A 27,924-nucleotide genomic window follows, 5' to 3' on the forward strand; every position below is an offset into this window, starting at 1 on the left:
TTTACCTAAATCCAGTAGGTTCCTGACCCTCTAGAGCCCAGGGTCCAAAGCTAGTATTCAGTGCAGCCTACGATGCAATTTCCTAGAAGGGCAGAGGCCTCCATGGGGCTCTAGAGAAGAAACACAGAGGACTACAAAGGGCAGGTTGGGCCTGTTCCTCTCTGTCAAAGGAAGGAAGAGGAGGATCTGGGGCCAGAGTAAGAAGCCTGGGCCTTCAGCACCTTCCTTCACACTATCCTGCTCTCTTGGACTCCATCTTCCCCTGGCTTCCTCTCCACATCCTGAAACAAGAGTTCCTGGAATGGACAGGATCCATAGATCATACCTCTATAACTCATAACATGTAAAGCAGTGGAGGGAGGGAGGACCACTGGAAGAGAAAAGGACTGCATGCCCAAGAGTGGGGACAAGCAGGAAAAGGAGCCAGGCCAAGTGCAGAGGCCGTAAGCTTCCATGGGAAGCTGCTGGACCTCAAGCTTGGACCTTATGTCCCAGTAAGACTGAGAAAAACCTATGAGGAGAAACCAGAGAACCAGGGAGGCATCCCTCCTCTAGCCAGGCCTGCTGAGCACTCACTGGCTCCTGGGCTACACCGTGGCCACCGTGACATCTACTGCCTCCTTCTCTGCAGTCCCATGCCCAGGACTGCCCACCTTGGCATCACTGGCTTTCCCTGTCCCAGGTACTCTGCTCCTCTGCAGGTGAGGGAGGCCTGGTCAGAAGGTGACAGATGCTGGTGGACAGCACACCTGCAGAGCTGTCTGCACATCTGCCCCCACATGTTGTGTCTGGCCAGGGGCACCAACTCCAGACAAGGGATTAAAGACAGTGCAGCAGAGGGAAAATAAGCTATTCTGTAATTACATGCTGCCCAAAGGAAGTGCCTGCCCACACAGGCTGGCCCTGTGGTGAGGACTGAGCCTTCTGAGCCAGCCTACTCTCTGCAGGCTTCAACTACGCTGATCCAACTGCTAAGCCTGTTTGGCTCACCCCGCTGTGGCAGGAGGGCCAGAGTTCAGGGTCAAATCTCTCCTTCCCTCATTGTCTGAGCTTTTCCCAGGCGGTAGAAGATCCAGAACTAAGGCATTCAGTGGGAAACCATCGGACTAAGATGAAGGAGGTGCAGAACCGGTTGGTAGGGAACAGGCAGAGTGACTGACACGGGGTACTCCGTGTTCCTGGGCGCCTTGGAGAGATGCAGCAAGTTCCTATTATCTGAGCAATAAATAACCTAAGTCAGCACAGGCTAAGATCTGCTTCTCTTTACCTGCTGAGGTCAAGAAGGGTGAGGAACATTTTGATGTGCCTTAAGTTCCCAAGGCTAACAAGAGATTTCTCCTGCTTCTCTGATGCTAAAAACTCACCCCTTTCCTGATACTGGCACCTCTAGACACACTCTTGGGGCCAGGAGTGAGGCTTCTAGCCCAGAGGACCAGGACAGAAGGGCACTGAAATCTCTTCGGCAGAGCCAAGCCCTTCCCACTACTGTCAGCACCCACACTTAGCCGGAGCACAGCGGAGACAACTTGAGTCGGGAAGGGAGTTGTTGTTTGGTTGGTTTTGTTGTTGTTGTTGCTTTTGAGAGACAGAGTCTCACTATGTAACCCTGGCTGGCCTGGAACCTAGCATGTATTCCAGGCTGACCTCCAATTCAGAGATCTGCCTGCCTCTGCCTCCTAAGCACTAAGACTTGCCCACCAGGCTGGGCAAAAAGGAAGCTTTGACTCGGGAGGCTGGACGCCATCCCAAGCTGGGCTGGTTCTCTCTGTTCCACCACTAAGCAAGAGCACTGGCTGAACTTGGCATTCCTGGGGAACATAAGGGCCGAAAGCCTGACAATCACAGCAGTGATCTGGCACTGAGCAGGACCCGCTGCCAAGTGCGTAACTACCATCAGGCAGTCTACTGAGCCTTCCAACAGCTGGTGCACTGGGCTTTTTTGCACCCACCTCAGCAAGAAGCCCCCAGCACCTGGAGGGCCGGTGTCCCTGCAGAGCACCTCTGAGGTTCTCTCCACTTTTCTTCTTACTCTACCTGTTTCAGAAGCAGCAAAATTATGGCTGTACATTCAGGAAGGCAGGTTACAAATAGAAGCCTTGACTGGTGGCCTTGACGATGGACGCCCACCAGTTATAACCAGCTGGGCCCCTTCTCCAGGTCACCCCATCACAGCTGCTTTAATCGGACAGACCGACGGAGAGGAATCAAAGTTGAACTCAGCACAAACCAAGTCACTGAAGGATAGTCAGCCACTCCCCACTCTCTGAGTCTGCCTGGCACATCTGGATTCATCTGCAGCTGGTAAACCAGAGGCAGAGCAGGCCGCTTACTCTTTCTTCTTCCTCGTAAGGGCTCATGCAGACCTCAGCATTTCTACCCCAATCCCCCACCTTCAGTAGCCACTGAAACGCAGAGGAAACTATCCCAACCCTGACCCCTGACTCAGTTACCTGAGTGACCCAGCAGAAAAAGAGTCCCTTCACTGTAGAGAAGGGACGGCATCCAGGCCCTGAGCTTCCGTCACCTGCACATGGCCTTGGGTCCCGGCATCCTTTGCCCCTCGGGGAAACTCAATCCCCAAGGCTGCTCTGGGTAACTTGAAAACCTGGCTGGCCATTCCAAGACATTCTAGCTTTTTGGCTGTCAGTCCCAATCTCCTTCCAAAACCCTGGTTACCCCAGGCTCATCCCAGCTGCTCTGCAGCATCTTCAGGACTCCTTTGGCAACCACAACCCAGAGACTCCCTCCCTCATCAGCAGGGAACAAGGCAGTTAGAACTGTGAAAGTCAAGCTGGCATACTCACCGTGCTGTGCTTGCCCTGGTGGGGTAGCCATAGCTCTGCCTGCTTGAAAAGCATGGGGCAGACAGAGCCTTAGGGACAAGCAGTCAGGTACTGTGACTCCCAATCCCACCCTCAAGGATGCGAGGAGAAGCAGAACAGAATGAGAGAGTGTGTGAGTGAGAGGCTGGTGCTGCAGAGAATTGGGCGCAGCAGAGCAGAGCTTGAATCTGCTGATTAATTCAGCCTATTTCCAGTCACGCTGCAGATTCAGGGAGGGAGGAGGAGGAGGCAGCAGGCAGCAACAGCAGCCCTGAGAGGGAGGGAGTGGGGGGGAGGGAGGAGAGAGAGGAAGGAGGAGGGCCAAGAAAGGAGGGCTGAGAGGCAAAAGTTGGTCCACGATTTGACAGATGTCCAAGAGTTTGGCCCTTCAGAGGAGGCCAGTGCAGGGTGAACACAGAGGCAAGATACAGCTAGAGGATAGCCAGATGGACAGAGGGACATTTGGACAGATGAAAGAAGCTATCAAGGGCTTGGGGCCCCGAGGCCGAATGCTGGCATCCAGAAGTACTCTGAGAAACATAAACACTGGATCTCTTGCCAGACTACCTGTCCACTGCCCCCAGGTCACTAGTTAGGACCCCACTGTGGTTGAGCTCATCACCCACCAGAGTTCCCTGGCACTCAGAGCACGGAGCCCAGGCATCAGCAGCCTTCCACCGTGAGAGCTGCAGGAAGGAGGGCAGCGACCGGAGCCTTATTAATAGCAGCACATCCTGCAGCAGGGAGAGGCAGCCAGCAGGGAGTCCAGCGGAGACTTCTAGGGGGCCAGGAGTCCAGTGGAAGGGAGAACCAGGAGCAGAGGGAGAAAGCAAGGCCAGCTAAAAGCGCTTCTTAGGCTCCTAACACCTTCCTCCCAGGTGACCTGGAGACCCCACAAGCTGCTGATCCACCAAGGGAAGGAAGCTCTGCATTAGGCATACCAGAGACCAGGGCTGCCCGGGTACACCCGGATCTTCTGTCTGTCTGTCTGTCTGTCTGTTTGTTTATTTGTTTGAGACAGAGTCTCTCTGTATAACTCTGGCTGTCTTGAAACTCACTGTGTATGTAGACCAGGTGGCCTCAAACTCAAGTGATCCACTTACCTTTGTCTCCTGAGTGCCCAGGCTAAAGGCGTGTGCCACCAAGCCCAGGAACAGGCAAAAAGGCTTGTCTCTGCACTTTCAGCCTGGCCTGAGTTACTAGGGCTCTAAACACATGGCTCTGACCCCTAGTTTGGCATAAAAGAAGTCAGTACAGACGCTCTGGGTAAAGGAAGAGGTAAGGCACGGGAGAGGATTGGACATTCCTCTGCTAAAGGACAGGCCATCTTCAGTATGGTGACACGACACCCCAGGGAGTTAGGACAGCCTAATGGGTCCCTTGGCTGGAGAGCAGGCTGGAGGCTGTTTCTCCAGGGCCCTCTGTCTCCTAGACTACACCCTTTCCAACTGCTGCTAGGAAAAAGAGCCGAGCGCCTCCCAGCACAAGCCAGCCTCTCCCCTCCCCCAGCTGGCCTGTGTACCTCCCTGTGGGGCCCCTGCCAAACAGTAGAATGGGGACAGAAAGGAGGGCCTGGGCAGTCCAGAGGTTAAGGGCAGGAAGTCTTTGCTGGGAGCAGGAAAGAGGGATGGGCGGGGTCAGCTTCTGTACCAGTCTCTGTGAGGACTATCAGCTATAGCCACCAGAAGGACTCCGGGAAGTCACTGCTAGGGTGGAAACCAGGCAGCAAAGCTCTCCCTGCTCCATGGCACTCCTCAGAGCGCAGAGGGTGCTGTGCAGACAGCACCACGGCTCTTTCCCCTTTCACCCACTTCCCACACTGCCAGCCTCAATGACAGGAAACTAGCCCTGTTGTCTCAGAAACAGGGACCCAAGTTGACACTGCTACAGCTCATCCACCACATGCTTCCAGACAGGCTGGGAACTGGTGGGTCCCAAAGAGAGGGAACGGGATGCTACAAGCTATCCAGCAACAGTCCTGGACTAGGGCGTTGGCTACAGACCACCTGAGCAACAACTGTCACCACAGAAACTCCTCTTCATCCTTTTTCTCCAAGAAGCCTTCTGAGAATCCTGGGTGTTATTACTAGAGTTTACCTTTCGAGCCCAGTGTATGATTGAAGAGATCCTTCCTGGGCTGGCAAGATTGGGTAAAGCACTTGCCACACAAGTCTGATGACCCAGGTTTGATCCCCAGAACACAAGCAAGGTGAAAGAAGAGAGCCACCTCCTCCAAGCTGTCCTCCACTTGCGCGCTGTGGTACACGTGCACCACACACACTGCACACACATTCATAATAAGTAAGAAAAAATTAAAAAAGGAAAGGTCCTCCTGTAGGTCAAAACCCCAGAGGGTTCTATTACTAACTGACTCTGCTGCTAACCCTCAGCTAGACTGTGATGCTCTACAAGCTGGAGCCGTCTCCCCAGCTGCTGGGCCTCTGTCGGTCCAGGGCTCCATAAACATGCTGCTGGCGCTGTCCGTGGCTTTCTAGTCCAGGGCTCATGCGTTCAGAAACTCCCCAGGGGGACAGAGCTGAGACAGGGTTCTATTGGTGGGGGATACAGAAGTCAGGCAAGAGACACAAAGACTTTCCGGGGGCAGTCTTTGCCACAGGAGAATATTCTAAATCTACTTTCACCCAAAGACTACACCTGACGGCAGGGTCGATCTTCAGCTGCCTGGGCTGCTCAACCCTCAGACTTTAGGAGTAGAGGGATGTTGAACTTAGGATCTCATGAATGCTAGGCAAGCACTCTACCCATCAGGTACATCCCCACGCCCCATTTGAGAGAGAACCTCACAAAGTTGCCAAAGGCAGCCTTGAACTCACTCTGGCACTCCCCAAATTTGCAATTCTCCTGCCTCAGCCTCTAGAGTAAGTGGGATTATAGACCTGTACCACCAGGCCCAGCGCAATCCTGTTGATTACCATACAGCTGTGTTTGGAATCTGATGAGGTACTTGTCCCTAACCACAGACAGGGTGCCCAACAGTCTTCGGCACGGCTAGGCAGGTTGGGGCACAGCCCTAGCATAGCACAAACAAACCAAATTACACAGCTCTGGGCAAGGCTGGCTTGGGATCAAACCCAATCAGCAAGCCTGCTGTCATGCAGCCTTGTTAACTGGGCTACCCTTAACCCTGTGTTCATCCCAGCCAGGCAACACTGACCTCTGAGAAGGGGTCACAGTTGTATCTCCCACAGCCTCACAGCACGCCCCACCTTTCTCTCACACTCAGTCTAGAACCCAAGCTGAAGATTTCCCAGAAAACCCAGGTGAGGGGAGCCCAATATAGATACCCCACAATAGCACACAGCAAGAGAGCAGGGCCCACCAGATGCTTCTCCTTCAGGTCCATGGGCCCAGGGTACTTCAGACATGCCCAGATGAACACAGTCACACCTGGAAGGAAGCTTCCTCCCCAACATGGACAAACCCCAGTGAGTCTGTCACAGTCACAGCATCTGGGGAAAAAAAAGAGGAAAGAAATCCCGTAAATAAGGTCACAAGGTCACAAGACTGGGATTCTGTTGTGCAACATGAGGACCTCAACTAAGCCACAGAGCACCAGCATCCTGCTGGTCTGGCCCATCAGCAGCATACCTCAGGAGTCAGCCTTGGATGAGGTCCACCCTGGGAGGCCAGCAGACCAGCTCCAGAGGGGTCTCTGGAGATTACAAGCCTTGTCTTTCAACCTTCATTTTCAGAAGCATACTACGCTCGGGTTCCGTGTGTACTGTATAAATGACTGACTTCCAGCAGCCAGGAAGAGCTTGGGCTCATCAGTATGTCTTAAGGTCAGCAGTAAAGTCTCTGGAATCTAATACAAATCAAGTCATCAGGGGACATCCGGAGGGAGGATGGGAAGCGACCCGGCAGAAGCAGGCCCACTACGCTCTCCATGTCCTGAGCAACGTGTTCCACACTTGCCAGTACACACATGCCCACAGGTCTTGTGTGGGTGAGCGCAGTGCTAGACAGGCACCCTGGGCAGAGGTCTGCAAGGATGAGCACAACCAGTGTGACAAAAGTCAGCTAGGTACCTGGAAGACAGCCCAAGGGCTAGAACGTAGCTCTGGGTCTGATCTCAGCAGCCCTCCCCCTCCAAAGGCAGATAAGTATGACCCTGACACCCACTGCCACCTGCCCCACCTGAGCCCTGGCCCTCACCCTTCCATCCTGGCAGCCAACACAACTTTCACAATCTCAGATCAGGGCATGTAAAAAGTGACACTGGGTAATCTGGTTTGGGGCCAGAGGCCTCCTCTTGGAGAAAGCTCTAACCTGCTGATGAGGGCAGTTCTCCGGGGCTGCAGCCAACCTCATTACGAGGAGTCAGAGGCCTCGGAGAGCTGACCCATAAAAGAGCTGTCGAGAAAAAACTAAAAATCTATGTCCAGAGGGCCAGCCAGGAGACTCAGGTTTGAAGCCACCAACTCCACTCCCAGATCCCACGCAATCCTCTAAGTGGCACCCGTGATGATGTCATCTGCTACGCGGCCAAGTTTCTCCCTACCCCTTCCTTTTAGTCAGGACCTTAATCCAAGCTGAGACATCCCCCTCAGGGTCAGAGACAGTGACGCTGGAAGTGGCCTTGCAAAGCAGTGACATTCAGTCTTTGGCAGCCAAATGAAATGGGATCCTGAGAGGCCAAATCACTCCTCCCCAAGGTCCCTCTGACCAGGCAGCCTGAGCCTTGTTTACAGCTATGGCTGAGATCCCCAAGACACCCCATCCCAGGAGGGGCTGAGTAAGGTATTCACCACACAGGGAAAGGCACCAGGGTCCAGAACGGGATTGTTCCTATTAACTTCTTCTGCCAACACAACCAGAGGGAAATGACTGTGGCCAGCTGGAGCCACAGCAGTGCAGAGGGCAGCCAGGAACATGGCATTCTTCTGAGAGTCTCTGTATTCCCATCATTCCATACATGGGATTCTGGGAGAGGACTGTTCTTAACATCTGACCTGAAATGGGGAGCAGAATCCTTAAAGGGCCAGCTCTGCCTATAGCCCACTGTGAAAAAAGTGTAAGCGTCAAAGCTAGATGACCACCTGTGGGTTCAAATCTCATCTCTAACATGTATTAAATACAGGATGATCTCGGTAATCTAAATGATTTATCCTTTTCAGCTGCTGCTCCCTGTCCTTAGGATGGATGTGGCAACACCTATTTCACAGCAGTGCCATGAGAATTATGTAAAACAGTACATGTACTGGGCCTGGCACAATATTTGGTACTCCATAAATAGCAGCTGTTATTTTCATTAACAGCAAGAAATGACAATCAAGTCCACCCAGGTCAAGAATAAGGACTCAAGCTGCCAAGCCTGAGTTTGAGCCTTGAAACCCACATGGTGGAAGGAGAGAACCAACTTCTATAAGTTGTCCTCTGACCTCCATGTGTGCACAGTGGCCATGTGTGAGCATGCACATGCACGCACGCGCACACACACGCGCGCACACACACCCACACACAAACTTACTAAGTAAATTTATTAAATTATATAACAAGAAAGAAGCCGGGCGGTGGTGGCGCACGCCTTTAATCCCAGCACTCGGGAGGCAAAGCCAGGCGGATCTCTGTGAGTTCAAGGCCAGCCTGGATCTCTGTGAGTTCGAGGCCAGCCTGGGCTACCAAGTGAGTTCCAGGAAAAGGCGCAAAGCTACGCAGAGAAACCCTGTCTCGAAAAAAAGAAAAAGAAAGAAAGAAAGAATAAGAACACAAAGTCAAGTGGAAGGAGAGGAAACAGAAGGTAAAAAAAAACTGAATGAAATGTCTCCTTGCAACAGAGATCATTACAGAAAACCACAACGGATCAAAATGTGGAGAACAAGCGCCCCTGAGATATCTAGAGCACAGTTCCCACACCTAAGAATCGGGGACCACAGCAGAACAGGTGGGGAAGACTGTAAGAGCCAAGAGAACAGAAGTCTTCTGTGAGCTTCATCTCCTGGACATGTCAGGGAAGCTGCAGCCAGGAAGTCCCACCAACACGACTATCTAATCAAGACCTGAACAAGGATGCCAGCAACAGACATACCAAGTCGGAAGGGGGAACCTCATGGGGCCCCCACCCTAGATCTACAGGCAACTAAGGAACGCTGAGATCGGGAGAAAGTCTTCCCAGGGAAGAGCACACCAACTGGTTATCCGTACCAAACGGACAGCCCTAAAATTATATACGTACAAGCAACATCACATGGACTGAGCAGGTTTTACTTAAATACTTAGGGATATATACTCCTCTGTGTGTGTGTGTGTGTGTGTGTGTGTGTGTGTGTGTGTGTAACAACAATTAAAAAAAAGAGTCCTTGCCAGGTATGATGGCTCATGCCTTAATCCCAGCACTTGGGAGGCTGAGTCAGGTGGTCTCTGTGAGTTTGAGGACAGTCTGGTCCACATGGCGAGTTCTAGGCCACCCAGGGCTACATAGTGAGATCAAACAAAATAAAACAAACCAAAAAAAAAGAGGCCATGACTTTGAGAGAGAATGGGGAGGGTGCATGGGAAGAGATGGAAGGAGGAATGGGAAGGGGGAAAATGGTGTAATTAGATTTTTTTTTAAAAATTCTTTTCAAAGGAAGACTGCCTTTGTTTACAGGCTAAATAATACAGTCTCCAGAAAATGGTAAAGAATCTACAAGTACAAGGTTGTAAGGTTAAAATATAAATATAAATTATATTTCTCATGCCAGCCAGATGGTTTCATAGGTGGAAGGCCCTTGCTGCCAAGCCTAATGAGCTGAGTGCAGTGCCTGGCACCCACATATAAAAAGGGAGAATGAACTTCTGCAAGCTGTCCTCTGACTTCCACACATGATATGGCACATACAACCAAACACACACACACACACACACACACACACACACACACACACACACACACACACATACACACACACACACACACACAAATAAAGAGACCAGAGAGATGGCTCAGCGGATTAAAGCCCTTGTTGCTCTTGCAGAGGATCATGGTCTGGTTCCCAGTGCCCACATGGTGGCTCACAGCCATCCATAACTCCAGTTCCAGATCAAACACCCTTCCCTGACCCCCAAGGGTACACACATACATGAAAGCAAAACATTCCTACGTATAAAATTCAATAAATCTTAAACAAAAAGTACAAAATAACTTCTTGCAGGGCTGGAGAGATGGCTCAGCATTTAAGAGCACTGGCTGTTCTTCCAGAGGTCCTGAGTTCAATTCCCAGTACCCACACAGTGGCTCACAGCCATCTATAACTGCAGTCCCATGGGATCCAATGCCTTCTTCTGGTGTGCAAATGTATGTACAGACAAAACACCCATGTACATAAATAAATAAAATATAAAAAAATGTTTTTGTTTCAAAGGGAGCTGGAGAGATGGCTCAGCAGTAAAGAGCACTTGTTCTTTGTTTGTTTGTTTGGTTGGTTGGTTTTGGTTTTTCGAGACAGGGTTTCTCTGTGTAGCTTTGGTGCCTGTCCTGGATCTCGCTCTGCAGACCAGGCTGGTCTCAAACTCACAGAGATCCACCTGCCTCTGCCTCCTGAGTGCTGGGATTAAAGGCATGCGCCACCACAGCCAGGCACATTTGTTTTAGCAGAAGAGCCAGGTTTGGTCTCCACAGTGGGCAGCTCACAAGCCCCTGTAACTCCAGTTCCAGGGAAAAAACTCCTTCTTCTGCCCTCCATGGGCACCTCTATGCATGTGTGAACACACACACATTCAGGCACATTAAATAAATCTTTTAAAATTATATTGATTATTTTATGTATATGCGTGCTTTTTCCACATGTATATGCATTATATGCATGCCTAGAGCACTTAGAAGTCAGAACAGGGCATCAGATTCCCTGGGCTGGAGTTCAGGATGATTGGGAGTCACGGGTGGGTTCTGGGAACCACACTCAGGCTCTCTGGAAGAGCAACAAGTGCTCTTAACCATTACGGCATCTCTCTAGTCCCAAATCTTTTACAAAACAAAACCCAACAAAAATAAAGCAGACATGGCTGGGGAAATGGCTCAGGAAGATAAAGTACTTCCCAAGTAAGTGTGGGCGCTGGAGTCCCGGTCCCCAGTACCCATTTACGTGCCCACAGCACAGCAACCCACCTGTAACCCCGGCACTTGGAAGGCAGAGAAAGTGAATCATCAGAGCAAACTGGCTAGCTGGACTAGCCAAAACATCATATTTTCAGTTCCATGAGAAGTTCCACTTCTCTTCAATATATAAGGTGGAAAGCAATTGAGGAAGACACTCAACATCAATCCCTGGATACACACACACACACACACACACACACACACACACGCACACACGCACACACGCACACACGCACACACGCACACACACAGGCACACACAAATATGAATATACACATGCTCTCACACACGAGAAACATGCATACACATACACACACACACACACACACACATACATATGCAGAAAGAAAAGTTACCCTTAGTTTTATTCAGATTAGTCCCAAAGCAAAGACAGCTCAAATGTCCATTCGCAGGAGAGCAGGTAGACAAATTCAGTCTCCTGATGCAGTGGAACTACCTCGTGATAAGGTGTAGAACGGGGTGATAATACACACAACCGTCTCACTGAGTCTCAAAATGGTTGCTGCATGACCCAAGCCAGACACAAGAGGACCTGGTATATGATTCCATCCACGAATAAACCTTCCCTTCTTCGGTGACTACCTTAGGATTTTATTCCAGCACAAGAAACCTGGTCAACACACTAAACTGCACATGCTTTACAAAAGAGGGTAAGAGACGATGGTTTGCAAAGTATAAGACACACTGTCTCTTCCCCAGGAAAAGAGACTAACCACAGAGAAATTTATAATATAAACAGTTTGGGGGCTATTCTAAAAACAGACTGCCAAGGGCTGGTGAGATGGCTCAGCTGATAAAGACACCTGCTGCCAAGTCTAAGGATCCCAGGACCTACTCATGAGCCTGCATACATACATACATACACGCAGAAAGTCAACAACAAAAATGCAACTTTAGGGCTGGAGAAATGGCTCAGCGGTTAGGAGCACTAACTGCTCTTCCAGAAGAACTGGGTTCAATTCCCAGCAACCACATGGCAGCTCACAACTGTCTGTAACTCCAGGATCTGACACCCTCACACAGACACACACGCAGACAAAACACCAACATACACAAATAAAAGTAAATAAATTTTTAAAATGTAATTTTAAAAACAACTATAATTTAGGTTGGCTCTGAAGTACTAAACAGGAATTCCAACCAACAGGTGCTGCAGGGGGCTTAAGGGGGTGGGGTGGGGTGGGGGTGAGGGGCTACAGGGCCAGGAAAGTCTCTCAGGGGAACTATGGTGAGGCTAAGGCTGGGCAAGGGGTAACCCAAACAAAAGCTACAGGTCTCAGATGATACCAAGAAGAAAGGCACATAGCCTTCTTGGAAGACAGCAGAGAAGACAGTGAAGAAATGCCACACTACACAGGAAAGGAATCAGAGACTAACACGGAGAGGCCCCCAAAGGCCAGACCAAAGAGGCCTTGAGGAGACACTGACAGTTCCTCAGGAGACCTAAATATTTAAGAGTTTAAAAAAAAAAAGATGAGCCGGGCGGTGGTGGCGCACGCCTTTAATCCCAGCACTTGGGAGGCAGAGGCAGGTGGATCTCTGTGAGTTCGAGGCCAGCCTGGGCTACCAAGTGAGTCCCAGGAAAGGCGCAAAGCTACACAGAGAAACCCTGTCTCGAAAAACCAAAAAAAAAAAAAAAGATGAGCTGGGGCCAAGATAGCAGCACTCAGGAGGCAGAGGCAGGCGGATCTCTGTGAGTTCGAGGCCAGCCTGGTCTATAGAGCGAGATCCAGGACAGGCACCAAAACTACACGGAGAAATCTGTCTCAAAAAAAAAAAAAAAAAAAAAAAAAGATGAGAGGGAGAAGAAGGGGAAGACAGGACATGCAGGAGTTAGAAGAAAATTATAATGTTCTTGCTTTGCCACAACAAGTAGCTAAAAAATGGCTGCAATAACAGCCATGGGAAGAAGGATGTTCCTGCTGCCAAGCTCAGAACCAAAGCCAAAAAACCAAGTAGAGGTCCAAGGCTCCAGCTGAGGGTGAGTTGGGGAGTTGTCTGTCCTTCTAGACCCTTCTAATATAATCTGCATTAGCTAGGCTTGCACGGTAGCCTTGCTCAACACACCAAGCAATATTTGATGCGTCTATCTTTAGTTAAATATCTGTGACCAAAGGGAACTAATTGGTGTGTTAATGCTACAATGAATGAAAGTTTTCAACAGCAAGCTATCGGGTTTCATCCTTTGCATTCTAGTCAATAATTTTATCAATGGCTTGAGTGAAGAAACAGATGGTATGGTAATCTAATTCTTAGATAGCATAACCCTGGGGAAAATATCAAAGACAGGATCCAAGGAGATCTCAACAGGTTGCAAAGACGAGCCAAATCCAACAGGCTCAGTTTAACTGGGAAGAATAATACACCCTCAGCTCCGGCTCAAAAAACTACAATAAATGGCTTAGTCAAACGCAATTCCAGTATGTGAACGTGTGAGCACAGCTACTCCAAGTTCATTAACTCTCAGTCATGTTAACAGACATGTCTTCTTCTCCCCAGCAAGAAAGCTATCTGACCTCTGCCTATACCAGAGCGTGCCTGGAATACTTTGATCAGTTGCACAACATACAGTCATTTATCTGTTTTCTATTTTTGTTTTTGAGACAAAGTTCACAGCCCTGGCCATCCTGGAACTCCCTCTGTCTACCAAACTGGTCTGAAACTCACAGATATTCACCTACCTCTGCCTCTCAAGTGCTGGGATTCAGGGCGTGTGTCATCATTCCTGGTTATGACTGAATGCATGCCATATATGTGGAGGTCAGAGGACAGCTTGCAGGGGTTGATTCTATCCTTCCATCACATGGGGCCAGGAATTGAACTCAGGTGACCAAGCATGACAGAAAAGCTCCTCACCAGCTGACTTGTCTCAGCAGCCCCCACAATACAGAACACAGAGAAGGAACCAGGGAAGCAGGTGTGGTGGCTTACTTCTAGAATCCCAGCACTAAGGAGCCTGAGGCATGAGGGTCTCCAAGAGTGCAAAGACAACCTGTTCTCACAGCAAGGTTCAGGACAGTCTGGGCTGCAGAGTGATACCTTAGCCAACAAGGGGAAAAAAGGAAGCGGAGAAAAGTCCAGGCTTCTGGAGAGCAGTAACCAGAAGCAGACACCGCCATGAGAAACAGAAAGAAGCAAAGTTGTTTATTCTACACCAAGAGTACACACCGGGAAAACAGAGCTAGAGAAGAATGATATTATTCAAGATAACAGGCAGTCCTGCTGTGGGAAGGCCCCCAGTGGGCCTAGGACCTCCAGGGGAGGGAAAGACCTATAAAATGAAGATTAGAGCCAGTGTGTCGCCTCACGCCTGCAACCCAGCCTGGACTACATATGGAGACTTTTACACACACACACACACACACACACACACACACACACACACACACACACACAAAACCAGAACAAACAAAAAGTAATATGAGAAATATTTTTCTGTGCAATTAGAATTGCTTAACCTGATACAGTGGTATGCATAGCATTTGGAAAGCTGAAACAGAATTGTCCCAAGTCTGAAGACAGCCTGGGCTACATAGTGAATTCCAGGCCAGCCTGATCTATCAAGTGATAATGAGACTCAAAAAAGCAGAAAAAGAAGAGAAGGAAGAGAAGGAGAATGGAGGAAGAAGAAGAGGAGGAGGAGGAAGGGAGAATGGAGGAAGTGGGCAGGAAAAGTATACAAAAGTTAGAAGATGCCACCTGACATCAAGGATTGTAACACTGCAGTACTCAAAGCAATGTGGTATTGGCTTGGTATTTAGAGTCCAGAAATAGATCCAGACATTTCTGGACAATTGATTTTTAAGAAAAGTACAAAGAGAATTCAGTAGAGGAAGGACAGGCTTTACCAAAGGCAGCCAGAGCAACTGAGCATTCCAATATGAAAAATAAAAAAGAATGTGCCAACAATCATACATGGGACCTCATGACATTCAAAAGCCTCATGCAGCAAAGACAATCACTAAGGAAGAGATAACCTACAAAAGACTCTTTTTCAGCTACACATCTGACGGGAGATTATTAGCTAGACTATACAAAGAACTCAGAAAGCTAACTGAAAGGAAATCAAACCACCCAGTTGATAAAAGAGCTTTCCAAATGGACAGCAGGTTCTCAAAAGATGAAATGCAGATTGCCAATAAAGCATGGAAAACTGTCCAACCCCACCAGCTGTCAGAGAAACGCAAATCAAAACTATATTGAGACTCCATCTCACCTAAGTCAGAGTGGCAGTTGTTAACAAGTAACAGTCCAGCGGCGGTGGCCCAGGCCTTTAATCCCACCAATCCGGAGGCAAAGGCAGGCAGATCTCTGTAAATTCAAGGCCAGCCTGGTCTACAAAGGAAGTTCCAGAACAGTCAGAGCTGTTAAATAGAGAAACCCAGTCTTGAAAAACTAGAAAAACAAAAACAAGTAACAACAAGTGTTGGCAAAGACATGGACAAAAGACATCTTCTGCTGGTGGGAATAAAAACTACTCTAGCCACTATGGAAATTCAGTTTGGAAGCCTGTCAAAAAAACCTCAAAATAGGGCCGGGCGGTGGTGGCGCACGCCTTTAATCCCAGCACTCGGGAGGCAGAGCCAGGCGGATCTCTGTGAGTTCGAGGCCAGCCTGGGCTACCAAGTGAGTTCCAGGAAAGGCGCAAAGCTACACAGAGAAACCCTGTCTCGAAAAACCAAAAAAGAAAAAAAAGAAAAAAAAAAAAAACCTCAAAATAATGCTGGGCATGATGGCACATAAACCCCAGCACATGGGAGGCAGAGGCAGGTGGATCTCTGAGTTCGAGGCCAGCCTGGTCTACAGAGCAAGTTCCAGGCCAGCCAGGGCTACAAAGGGAAACCTTGTCTACAAACAAACAAAAATCTCAAAATAGCCAGGCATGGTAGCAACATCTTTTATCCAAGCACTCAGGGGACAGAGCCAGGCAAATCTCTGTAAGTTAGAGGTTAGCCTGGTCTACATAGTGAGTTCCAGGATAGCCAAGGCTTTGTACAGAACCCCTGTCTTGAAAAAAATAAATAAATAAACAAAACCAAAAACCTCAAACTAGATTAACCATATGACCCTGATACATGGCTCCTGTGTCTCTAAGTCAACACCACAGACACTTGCACATCCCTGTTGACCACAGCACTGTTGGTCAACCAAAGAACCAAAGAAAAATATGCCCCATGTATACATGGGGGTTTTTTCAGCCATGAAGAACAAAGTTTTACCATTTGCAGAAAAATGAATATAACTGAAGACAATATATTAAGTGAATTAAGCCAGTCTTAAATATTGTTTGTATTTCTTCTCTCATTTTTGGCTCCTAAATTTTACATGGATACAAAAATCATACACAGGTGCGTGACGCACGCCGGCACATGTGCGACAAGAAAGGAGAAGCAAAACTACCCAGGAGAACAGAGGAGACAAATGGGAGAGGGAGAAATGAGCGGGGAGGAGTGGGGGAGGGTATGCTCCATCTATAACACACACTACGTGAGTGTGTCCTCATGTGACACAGGATTAGGTACAATGGATATATAAAATAAAAATTTTAGTACGGAAAAAGTCAAGCTGGGGGGTGAACCTCTAAAACATTATGCGAAATGGAATGAGCTGTCACAAAAGGGCAAACACCATATGATTTCTCTTATATGAGGTTTCTAGAATGTTCAAAAACCACAGAGACAGAAAGTGCAATGGACGGTGCCAGGGGTAGAACTTTGGGGAATGGAGAGTTAGTATTTAATGGTAGTTTCAGTTAGAGAAAAATGAGAAAATTCTAGAGATAGGTGGTGGTGATGTCTACACAATAATACAAATGTACTTAATGCTACAGAATTTGCTAAGATGCTAAATTTCATGCAATATATATTTTACCACCATTAAAAAAAAATTAGCAAATTTCTGGCTCTGCCTAACATTACCAAAGCAGTGTTCTCTTTGGCGTTTGCTGCCAGCTCAGGATAGGTTTACGCTCTGGGAGCTCACCTCTCTCCAGTGACATCTTTCCTATGCTTCCTGGTAGTTTTTTGTTTACCTCCCTGCAAAGGAAGGCTGCTATTAAAAGCGTCTTCAAGTGGAACCTAAAATTATAAAGACTGAGGTCACGCGATCATGCTAAAACTCAAAGCAATCGGTGAGATTTGCCAGGTTTAGGGGGCATCAAGTTTGGGATGAAAGCTTGCCCTTACCCTCCCTGCCACATCATGTGACCAGCCATGTTTACTACTGTCTCAGCAGCCCCAAGCAAAGCTAGTTATTATACAAACCCCTGATCACCAAACCACACACTGGGTCTTTTTTTCGGAAGGAAAACATTCTGGTTTCAGCAGTGGCTTAACGCTTACTTCACCCAGGCCTCTTTGGAAACTAGGGTTTAAAACAGTTTTAAAGAAACCTGTCCTTTCAGCCACGGAGGGCACTATGGTGGAAATAACACAGACACCAGAGCAACAGGACAAAAAAACACGTTTACCGGAGGGTGCCAAGGGGGATCAGGAGCCTTTTCACTTGAAAATCAGGAATGGCCTTAGAGGCCCTGTGGGTCTTTCCAGCTCACACTTGACAGCCCAGGTTGAGTTGAATAATACCTTGGATGTAGGGCAGTATTCATTTGACAGCTGCTCCCTCTCTGTATAGAAATTGATTCTGGAGTCCAATTCCAGGGCAAGGAGCAGGGAGGAACCAAAGACTGTGACCTTTATTTCTCATTTGTTTCTCCAGGAGGTAGGCCTTGCAAAAGGTTGACTCTCTTCCCTGCAAGCTGGCACTCTGTAGTCACTTAAAATAGAAATGTCAAGTGTTTTCTGTTTTCTTTCCATCTCACTGCCCCGTCGGCCTTTTGTGGTCTAATCATCTATGAGGTCTGGATACCAAATGGGGCGACCAGGAGTGGACATTCCAGGACAGTTAACTATCTGGGGGCTGGGTATCAAAGGGACGGTTCTTCACCTCCCTGGTCACTGTAGTACTCCCGGGAATCTAGGTTTCCCTGCTTGTAATTCTGCCAAGAGACAATCTGATAGAAGTTAGAGCTGAGGAGGCAGGTGAAATTACACTGCAGCGCGTTAGTGGATTCTATCTGAACTGCTACATCCTGCTCCAGGGTAAACCCACATTGTACAGTGGCCTGATTTGAAAAGTGACTCTCCAACTTTTTTTTTAAATTCCATTAGTCCCTCTTATTTGACTTTTTAGATCCTGAATCTCACCTCTGCTTTTGACTTTGGGGTTTCACAGGAGAGAAAACGGGGGGCATAACACACAAACTGCTTTACAGAATTGCAAACGCTGTGGTGCTATGGTTGCTTCCGAAGAATCTTTCCACGACTCTGAAGGCCGGGAAGCACACGCCAACTGCAGCCAACTGCAACATCACAGCCTTGCAATGAAGTAAAAGTCCCTCAAATTCCACCGGCCCGCAGGGCGCTCTAGATACTGTCAGCTCCGGGCCGCTGGCGAGCCCAGCGCGCGCAGCGGGTGACAACCGTCTTTATTTGGGCTGGGACACCCAGAGGCCTACAAATAAACACTCGTGGCATCAGGATCGGCAGCCCTCTGGCCCAGGGCTCAGCCACGACGAACCCGGGCCAAGGACTCTTTGTTGGACACAACCTTTATTTCTGACGAGGGACCGCAGGCAAGGGGCAAACCAGGACAGAGAGGGAAAATAACAAAACAAAAAACCCGTGAGGACGTGAGGGAAAGAGACGGACGGCCAGGACTTGGAGGCAGGCGCCGGCCCCTCGACTCCCCCACAGAGGGATGCCCCCTTTGATGCCACTTGCTGGGTGCACACCCCGGACACTCCTCGCCTTGGGTAAGAACTCGGAGGACGCACAAGGCCGGGCCCCACGCCCCCTTGCTCCCCACTTCGGGCCGCGGGCCTTTTCGTACTTACCGGGGCCCCCCCGGGCCGGTCTTCCTCGCCCGCGTCCTCTCCCCTCCCTGCCCCCTCCTCACTTCACGTCCCCGCCTCCAGGGGCCGCAGCCATGTCCGTTGCGGGCAGCTCTGAAGCGACTTGCCTCCTTCCCGCGACAACAGAGGTGCAGGCCCACCCGCTAAAGCTCCGAGCGCTGATTGGTTGAAATTCGAGATGGCGGCAGTTTCTGATGTTCCTATTGGCTGCATAGTGCGCTAAGCTGTAGCTTCAACTGCCCCTCTGGGAGCCTGGCGGAATTATGTGATAACTTGCTTGCTAAGAAGTGATACCCACGAGTCTGGTTCCTACTTTAGGCACGATGTTCCCGCGTTTTCAGCTGTAGAGAATCTGACTAGAAGCGATCACACAATTTCCTCCCTATTAGTTTTCCCTCTAAATTGTTCTAAAGCCGTGGACAGGCGATACCTTCCGCCCTTTATTTTTATTTTTTTGAAAAGCCCCTTGCAAGATCGCCTTATCTCTGTTTTCTTCAATTCTCCTTCCTTGTTTTTTTTTTTTTTTTTTAAGTCCCTCCGGACTAATATTGCATCCAAGCCAAAGCTGGAGAATCTAAAGCAATACTGTTATTTCACCCTCGGTTCATCTGAAATCTAAAGGGAAAAACAAGTTTAAAAAAAATTTTTTTTTTTTTCTAGATAATTAGAGAAGTCGCCTGGGAATCCTGTCTTGGGAAAACAAAATAAGCCTGTGTCAGTATTTCCTTCCATTTTCCCAGAGATCTAAGTCTGGAAGAGCTGCTTTAAAAAAAAAAAAAATCTGTTTATGAAATCAAATAGGGTCATAGCTGGCCCTGGGAAGAAAGAGTCTCTTCCTTTTATTAATGAATTTAATCGTGTAATTAAAATTCCTCTTCTCAGCTAGACAAGAAGCCATTTTACTGATTTAACTCTGTTTAAGCCAGTTCAGCTGTTACCTAAAATACCCAGAGAATCATGTCACTTTTCTTCAACATAAATATATGCAGTTTATCATTACAGATTACATGGAAAAGTCTAAATCTCTCCATTTAATCATAGATGTTCATAACATGATGGAGGTATGCATGCATTTTCGGGCCTCACTGTCACGTGGACTCTCAAAAATGCTGGAGAACTTTGCCCAGTGGTTCTCTGAGCTTTTAAGTTTCTTTCCTGCTAATAACAGCCAATATGCACATGCACGCTTGTCTGGAAGTCTCGCTCTAACAGTTCCTTCCCAAGCACTCTCCCTGTTTGTTAAACAGAACTGGTTAATTGCTTGGGTCTTAGGTCTTTCCATTTCATTCTACAAAACATGGTGCCTTTGGGAAATGTTGGACATTTATCCTGCCTTTCTTAGGGCTACTATTGCTGTCATAAAATAACCTGAACAAAGAAACTTGGGAAGGAAAGGGTTTATTCAGCTTACACTTCCATGTCATAATTCATCATCAAAGGAAGTCAGGACAAGAACTCAAGCAGGGCAGGAACCTGGAGGCAGAAGCTGAGGCAGAGACCATGGAGGGGTGCTGCTTACTGGCTTGCTCAGTATGCTTTCTTTCTTTTTGTTTGTTTGTTTGTCTGTTTGTTTTCAAACCTTTTTCTCTGTGTAGCCCCAGCTGTCCTGGAACTCACTCTGTAGACCAAGAGGCCTCCTGCCTCTGCCTCCCAAGTGCTGGGCTTAAAGGCATGTGCCACCACTGCCCAGCCTCAGCTTGTTTTCTTATAGAACCCAGAACCACCAGCCCAGGGATGGCACCATCCACAATGGACTGGGTCCTCCCCCATCAATCACATATTAAGAAAATGTCCTACAGGCTTGCCTACAGTCTTATGGAGGTGTTTTCTCAATTGAGACTTCCTCCTCTCTGATGACTCTAGCTTGTGTCAAGTTGACATAAAACTAGCCAACACAACTGACCCCTTGTCAATGAGACACACAAATACATCACTTTTCTTTTTTTTTTTTTTTTTTGGTTTTTCAAGACAGGGTTTCTCTGTGTAGCTTTGCGCCTTTCCTGGAACTCACTTGGTAGCCCAGGCTGGCCTCGAACTCACAGAGATCCGCCTGGCTCTGCCTCCCGAGTGCTGGGATTAAAGGCATGCGCCACCACCGCCCGGCACATCACTTTTCAATTAGAAACTTTTATTTCTCATTTATCCCCAAGATATGTTATTAATATCACAATATAAAACATAAATAACTTCAAAAGTTTCATAGTCCTCACAAATTCAAATGTAGTAAAATAGCCTATCTCAGCTGGGCAGTGGTGGTGCATGCCTTTAATCCCAGCACTCAGGAGGCAGAGGCAGGCGGATCTCTGAGTTCAGATCTTATCTGGTCTACAGATGGAGTTCCAGGATAGACAGGGCTCCTCCAAGGGGCTTCCATCACTTCTTTGGCTCAACACTCTGTGACATACACAACTTGTCTTCTAGGCTTCAGCTAGCTCCATCCCAAGGCCGCTGCTGTTCTCGGTGGTCATCCTATGGCACTGGCAAAATGCTGGGTCTTCTGTAGCAACAAGGCTGCACTTTCACCAATAGCCTCTTCGAGGTTCTCTCCATGGTGGCCAAGCCTCAAATTCTCTGCATGATCCCTTCAGTCCTGGGCCAGTGGCCTCTCCTGACCTCTCACAGTGCCAAGCCTCAGCTGCTCTCCATGACCCCTTCATGCCTTCAAAACATTTAACACTATCAAGTTCAGCTGCTAGCATGAGGTACAACCTCAACTGCTTCTGGAACACAGCTTCTGTGTTCTGTCTTTCAGGGAACACTTCGAGGAAGATCTCACCTCGGTGATGCTGGTCTCTTCTGAGCCACAGTTGATTCTTCAGCCCCAGCAGATCATCGTCCATTGTCCCAGCAAAGCAGAGGTGAAGCGTGACCCTAACTAGTCTTCTTAAATAAAAACCCGGAGTCAGATCTGGGGTAAAAACTGAGAGATCAGAGAAGCAGAGCAGCAGCCACTAGAGACTTGTTACCTCTACAAATCCTCAGACCAAATGGGGAGCCGAGATCTGTCTCCACCTCCCGAGTGCTGGGATTAAAGGTGTGAGCCACCACTGCCTGGCCTCTATGGTTAACTAATGACTAGTGCGCCCTCTGATCTCCAGGCAAATTTTATTTGTCAGAACACAAACAAAATACCATACAACACAAAGGTTTAACTTTAGCGGTTCTGGTCTCTTGGTAATCACAGCCGATCCTTCAGCTCCAGCTGACCGGAATCACAGATTCTTCACACAAAAGGCCTGGCAGGATCTTTGCTTCCTCTGAAACCTCACAGGCCAGGCCTCCATCCTCTGCACTGATCTCAACATTACCTTCCAGACTCCTACAGAACAGCCCACTGAGCTCCCAAGAATCAATGGCTTTTCTAGCCCCCAGTTCCACAGTCCTCCCAAAAAAAACATGGTCAGGTCTGTCACAGTAATACCCCACTTCTGATACCAATTTATCTTAACTTGAGTTACTATTGCTGGGATAAAACACCCTGGGCAAAAGAGACTTGAGAAGAAAGGGTTTATTCAGCTTATACTTACACATCACAGTTCATCATCAAAGGAAGTCAGGACAAGAATTCAAGCAGGGCAGGAACCTGGAGGCAGGAGCTGTTGCAGAAGCCTTGGAGGGGTAACTGGCTTGCTCCTCATGGCTTGCTCAACCTACTTTTTTTGGTTTATTTTTTAAGATTTATTTACTTTTGTATGTATCTGAGTGCTCTATCTGCATGTACACCAGAAGGGGGCATCAAGTCCCACTATAGATGGTTGTGAGCCACCATGTGGGTGCTGGGAATTGAACTCAGGACCTCTGGAAGAGCACCCAGTGCTCTTAACTGCTAAGACATCTCTCCAGCCCTCAGCCTGCTTTCTTATAGAACCCAGAACCATCAGCCCAGGGTGGCATCACCCACAATGGACTGAGCCCTCCTGAATCAATCACTAATTAAGAAAATGTCCTGTAGGCTTGCCTACAGCCTGATCTTATGGAGGCAGTTTCTCAACTGAGTGTTTTCTCTCTGATGACTCTAGCTTGTGTCAAGCTGACTTAAGACTAGACAATACACTGCCCTACTTCATATTTTTTTTTTTGAGTCAGGGTCTCTATGTAGCCCTAGTTGGCCTGGAACTCACTATGTAGACTGGGCTGACCTCAAACTCACAGGGATCCACCTGCCTCTGCCTTCCAAGGGCTGGGATTAAAAGTGTGCACCACCACACCCTACCTTGGTCCCTCTGGACCACACATGCCTGGGCACCATTTAGACTTCCTGAATAGACTCACTTCAGTGAACTTGAACTGGTTGCCTGCCAGTTTGAAGGGCTGTGAAACCCTCCCTTTGCCCCTGACACCCATAAAACCCTGCTGAAAGAGTAAATGGTTCAAACCCAAACACGCCAACGACATCCTCTACAGCACCTTGGGTGGCTTTCCCAAGGCTCTGAGGGCCTTTTGGCCGCGTATTTTTAATCTAGCCATTTCAAGCAACTAACTGTACAATCCTCCATTTTTCTGAAGCATCTCCAGTCTCTCTAGGATATCCCTGGGAAGAGGCCCAAGGCCTTCCAGTGGAGATTTTTTCATCTGTCTCTTTTTCCCCTCAGCATTCTTAGAAGAAGGAGCCACCCCTGTGTTCTTACAACCCACAGTGGAGGAAGAGAATGGACTCTTGTCTTTTGACTTCTAAACACATAACATGGTTCCCACATGCCTCCAAAATAGTTAAAAAATGTAAAAAGCCATCCTCCGCTTTCCAATCTCAAATGCTACTCCCATCTTGAGTCCCGGCTAGTGCAATGCCCTTCCTGGCCTCCTTGCTTCCCGATTGGCTCCTTATCACTCTTTCAGATCTGGTAGGCTCTGTCCCACTGTTTTCTCACAATTGCCTGTGGATAATTGTATCACCTTGCTTTCCATATGGGTTATACCTTTGGCAGAAGAGAATATTAATAATGCATAAATATGAACAGTTCCTTTCCCTCCTCCCATCTGCTGGAGGCAGGTACTAGCAGATAGATGAGGTGTTTGGGGAGTTGTTTCCAGAGGGGGGAACGTCATTGATATTTTTGATATGGTGATGATTTTTGTTTTTGTTTTGTTGTTTGTCTGTTTTTTAAAGACAGAGTCTCTCTGTGTACCTTTGTCTGGCCTGGAACTCACTTTGTAGACCAGGCTGGCCTCAAATTCCCAGAGATCCACCTGCCTTTGCCTCCTGAGTCCTGGGATTAAAGGTGTGCGCCACCATGCCTTGACTGTGGTGATGATTTTTAAAATTTTTTATTATTTTGGGAGGTGTGTGGGAACCATGTTATGTGTTTAGAAGTCAAAAGACAACTTAAGAGTCCTTCCTCCTCTTCCCCTTTGGAAACTGAACTCAGGTAATCAGGCTTGCATTATTGGGTTTGGTTTTTGTTATTGGGTTTTGCTTATTTGTTTGTTTTTGTTTGTTTGTTTTGAGACAGGGTAGTATAACTCTGGATGTCCTGAAATTTGCTGTGCAGACCAGGCTAGCTTTGAACTTACAGAGATCTGTAGCATGAATCTTAACAGTTCTTGCCTCTGCCTCCTGGGTACTGGGATTATTGGCAAGCACCACCACACGCTGCACGTTATTGGGTTTTGGGGGGGTACATACTGTAGCCCAGGCTGGCCTCCAACTTACTACCCTAAGATGACATGCCTCCTGATCCTCCTGCCACCATTTCCAAGGGTGTGTTTTAGAAGAAAGAAGAGGACTGGGGGTGTAGCTCGGCTGGTAGAGTGTCGGCCGAGCGTAAACGAAGCCTGGATTTTGTCCCAAGCACCCCATAAGCCCGGCATGCTGGTGCAGACCAGTGATACTAGCACTTTGGAGGTAGCAGCAGGAGAATCAGGCGTTCAAGATCATCCTTCAGTGACACAGTGAGTGCAAAGCCAGCCTGGCCTACATGAGACTTTATCTCAAAAAAAAGAAAGAAAGTGGAGAAGGGGAGGGAGGGAGGGGCCAGAATGGTCTGAAGTGTGGCAGAGTTGGAGGACGTTTGGAGGGAGGGAAAGAGAGGCTTTAGGACAGAGTGAAAAGCATTCTGGCTGATTAGGTAAAATGAAGTTTCTCTAGATGTTACACTGCTGCTGTTAAACAATTTCAGAACCAAAGAGGTTGGGCAGGAGAGACGGCTCAGCGGGCCAGAGCACAGGATGCTCTCACAGGGAACTGGGGAGGGGATCCCAACATCCACATGGCAGCGCATGAATTTATGTCATTCTAGCTTTGACATTTTCCTCCAGAAAGCATGATGGCATTCGAAGTTGCTTGGCAATTATTCCTGGATGCCAACTTGGTTTTCGTTGCAGATGGTTGTGTCTAGACTGGTGGCACTTGGTTTTTCCCCACTCTAACATCTTTGTTCCTTCATGTCCACTGCCTCTTTCTCCCTAAATATATAAATATAAACCTCTCTCCTTAAAACAAAAGGAGGTGGAAGTATATAAAGCAAAAAGAAGAGGAAAAATATGGGAGGGAGAAGAGGAAAATGCCTTCAGCATAGGTGACCTGGTCTGGGTGACATGCCTCCGTCAGACTAGTCGGAGGAGCGCCCAATGCCTTCAGCTCAGCTTGCTCAGCAGAGAACTGCTGCTTTCTCCACTGGGCGGCCCGGGACTCATAGGATATAGTTGGAAAATGAGTGTCTCATGACTTCAAAATACAAGTGCTGTTAAATCAGTGGAATGACCCTTTCAAAACTGACCAATGAGGTTTGGGCGCATAGCTCAGTGGTAGAGTGCTTGCCTCCATATGCATGAGGTCCTGGGTTCAAACCCCAGGAACTCAAACCACCCAAAACATATATAAGAGGCTGGAGAAATGACTCAGAGGTTAAGATCACTTGCTGCTCTCCAGAGAACCGGAGTTTGGTTTCCAGCAACCACAGCGGGTGGCTCACAACTGCCTATAACTTAGCTCCAGGGGATCCAATGCCCTCTTCCAGCCTCTGTGGGCAGGTACGTATATATTCTCTCTCTCCCTCTCTCTCTCTCTCTCTCTCTCTCTCTCTCTCTCTCTCTCTCTCTCTCTTTCTCTCTCTCTCTCTCTCTCTCTCTCTCTCACACACACACACACACACACACACACACACACACACACAATAATAATAATAATACTTCTCTTTAAGAAGTATACACAAGTCAGGTGGTGGTGGCACATACCTTTAATTCCAGCACTTGGGAGGCAGAGGCAGGTGGATCTCTGTGAGTTTGAGGCCAGCCTGGTCTACAAATAGAGTTCCAGGACATCTAGGACTGTTATACAGAGAAACTCTGTCTCAAAAAATCAAAAACAAAACAAAACAAAAAAAGAAGTATGCACAAAGCTGATCAATTAGGGCTGAGGTGTGGCTGAGGAGCTGAGCACTTTGTTAGCATAGCTGAGGCCCTGGGTTCCATCCTTGGCGTTGAAAAACACTGACCGGTGACATGATGCTTTATTGACCCACCTGCCACTTGTTCAGTCAGTATACATTTAGTGTCGCTGGTAAGGGCCAGCAAGAGAGGAGACACTGGGAATACTGTAGTAAACAAAATGGAGAGGCACGCTATTGTCTGATTATTAATATTCTGGTGGGAGCGAGAGCCCCTTAAACAAACAAATGGTTCCATCATAGCACGTGTGCAGAGTGCTGTAAACAAGCATGGTAACAACCTGCTGGGTTTGTTCCCTTGAGTGGCTGTGGCTTTCTGGAAGCAGTGTTGTTTATGGTGACTCTACATTATCTAAGGAAAGGAAAGGAAGACGGCCATCCCAACAGAGAATACAGCATCAGTGATGGTCACATGATGGAAAGAAGGGTTTGAGGAGCTGAAGGAGATCCCCACCTGACCCAAACACCCAAGGAAGTTTCTAGAAGCTGGAGAAGTTTGGATGCAGTCACATTAGCCCTTTCATCCCATGTCAAGGATTTTGAACTCTATTCTGAGAACAGCAAAAGGTGGTGGGAAGACCTTAAGCATGCTATGATTGGCATTTATAAAAATACTCAGGCTGGATGTAAAAAATGGATTGCAGAAAAGCAAGAACAGTGTAGGGAAGCTGGGGTGGGAGGGTTGGCTGAGCAGTAGGGTAAGCTGTCTGGACCTCTGCTAAGGTGGCAGCAGCCTAGGTGGTAAGACATAGATGCATCCAAGAGCTATTGAGCAAAACCTAATGGCTGATTTGAAGTAAGTCTTAGATAGAAAAATGGTGGAATTGTTCTTAAACTCTGGGCCTTGTGTCACCTCAATTATGACAGAAGCTACCTGCACCAAGCTACCTGGAAAAGGCTAACATAGAGAGAAAGTACTGAACAATGAGTTGGTTACATTGGCATGTGCCTGTAGTTTCAGCACTTGGGGGGCTAAGATAGGGTGATCAGTTGAGCCCTGGAGTTTGCAGCCAGCTTGAGCAATATATTGAATTCCCGAATCTCAAACACAAAAGTATTTTTGAGTGGTGGCAAATTCCTTTAATCTCAGCACTAGGGAAGCAGAGGTGGGTGAATCTGTTAGAGGCAAGCCTGATCAACATACTGAGTTCCAGGCCAGCCTGGACTATGTAGACACCATGTCAAAACCAACAGAAAAACAGACCATTAGTCTGGAGGGATGGCTCACCAGATTAAAGTGCAAACCACATCAGCCTGTTGACCCAGGTCCAATTCCCAGAGCCCAGGTAAAAACTGGACGCTGTGGTGCAGGACCATAAGCCTAGCAGGAAGACAGGAGGTGAAGGAAGAATTGCCCAGAGGCTCATGAACCAGCTAGTCTGGAAAACACAGCTCAACAGAAAAACAAGAGAAATCCAACCTCAACAAGACAGAGATGGGAAGTGACTCTCCTGCCTCCATATTTGCGCTGTGGAACATGTGTATACCTGTATTCACATAAGGAAAGAAAGAGGAAGGGAAGGAGGTGGGGAGGGAAGGGAAGGAAGGAAAAGAAAGGAGAAAAGAAAAGCAGGAGTAAACTGGACAAGTCAGGTGTGGGACACACGCCTGTGATCCACACACTCGGAAGGCTGAGACAGGAGGATTTTGAGTTTGAGGCCAGCTTGGGCTACATAGTGAGACCAT

General features: G+C 48.1%; 1 protein-coding gene and 1 long non-coding RNA gene across 8 annotated transcripts in view; one reads left to right on the top strand and one right to left on the bottom strand.

Annotated features, from left to right (window-relative positions):
• The window catches only part of Tmem94 (transmembrane protein 94), a 37,241-nt gene extending 18,247 nt beyond the window's left edge, over positions 1-18,994 (bottom strand). For 3 of the 7 annotated variants that reach the window (XM_052759815.1, XM_052759813.1, XM_052759814.1), the window contains exon 1: positions 6,163-6,292. In XM_052759815.1, the coding sequence (XP_052615775.1) occupies positions 6,163-6,186 (24 nt within the window). In that variant the 5' untranslated portion in view covers positions 6,187-6,292. Of the gene's footprint in view, positions 1-2,804; positions 3,064-6,162; positions 6,293-6,431; positions 6,608-18,835 lie in introns of those variants that run through there. The other 4 variants (XM_052759818.1, XM_052759817.1, XM_052759819.1 and 1 more) reach the window with 4 other exon arrangements.
• Positions 17,526-21,901, top strand: LOC128123435 (uncharacterized). The gene is made up of 2 exons (XR_008222666.1): positions 17,526-18,754; positions 21,606-21,901. It is a non-coding gene; the product is annotated as an uncharacterized LOC128123435 (long non-coding RNA).
• Positions 21,902-27,924: the final 6,023 nt, after the last annotated feature.

The sequence above is a fragment of the Peromyscus californicus genome, unplaced genomic scaffold (assembly GCF_007827085.1).
Source record: "Peromyscus californicus insignis strain IS unplaced genomic scaffold, ASM782708v3 Scaffold_3__1_contigs__length_106647218, whole genome shotgun sequence".
Lineage (NCBI taxonomy): Eukaryota > Metazoa > Chordata > Mammalia > Rodentia > Cricetidae > Peromyscus > Peromyscus californicus.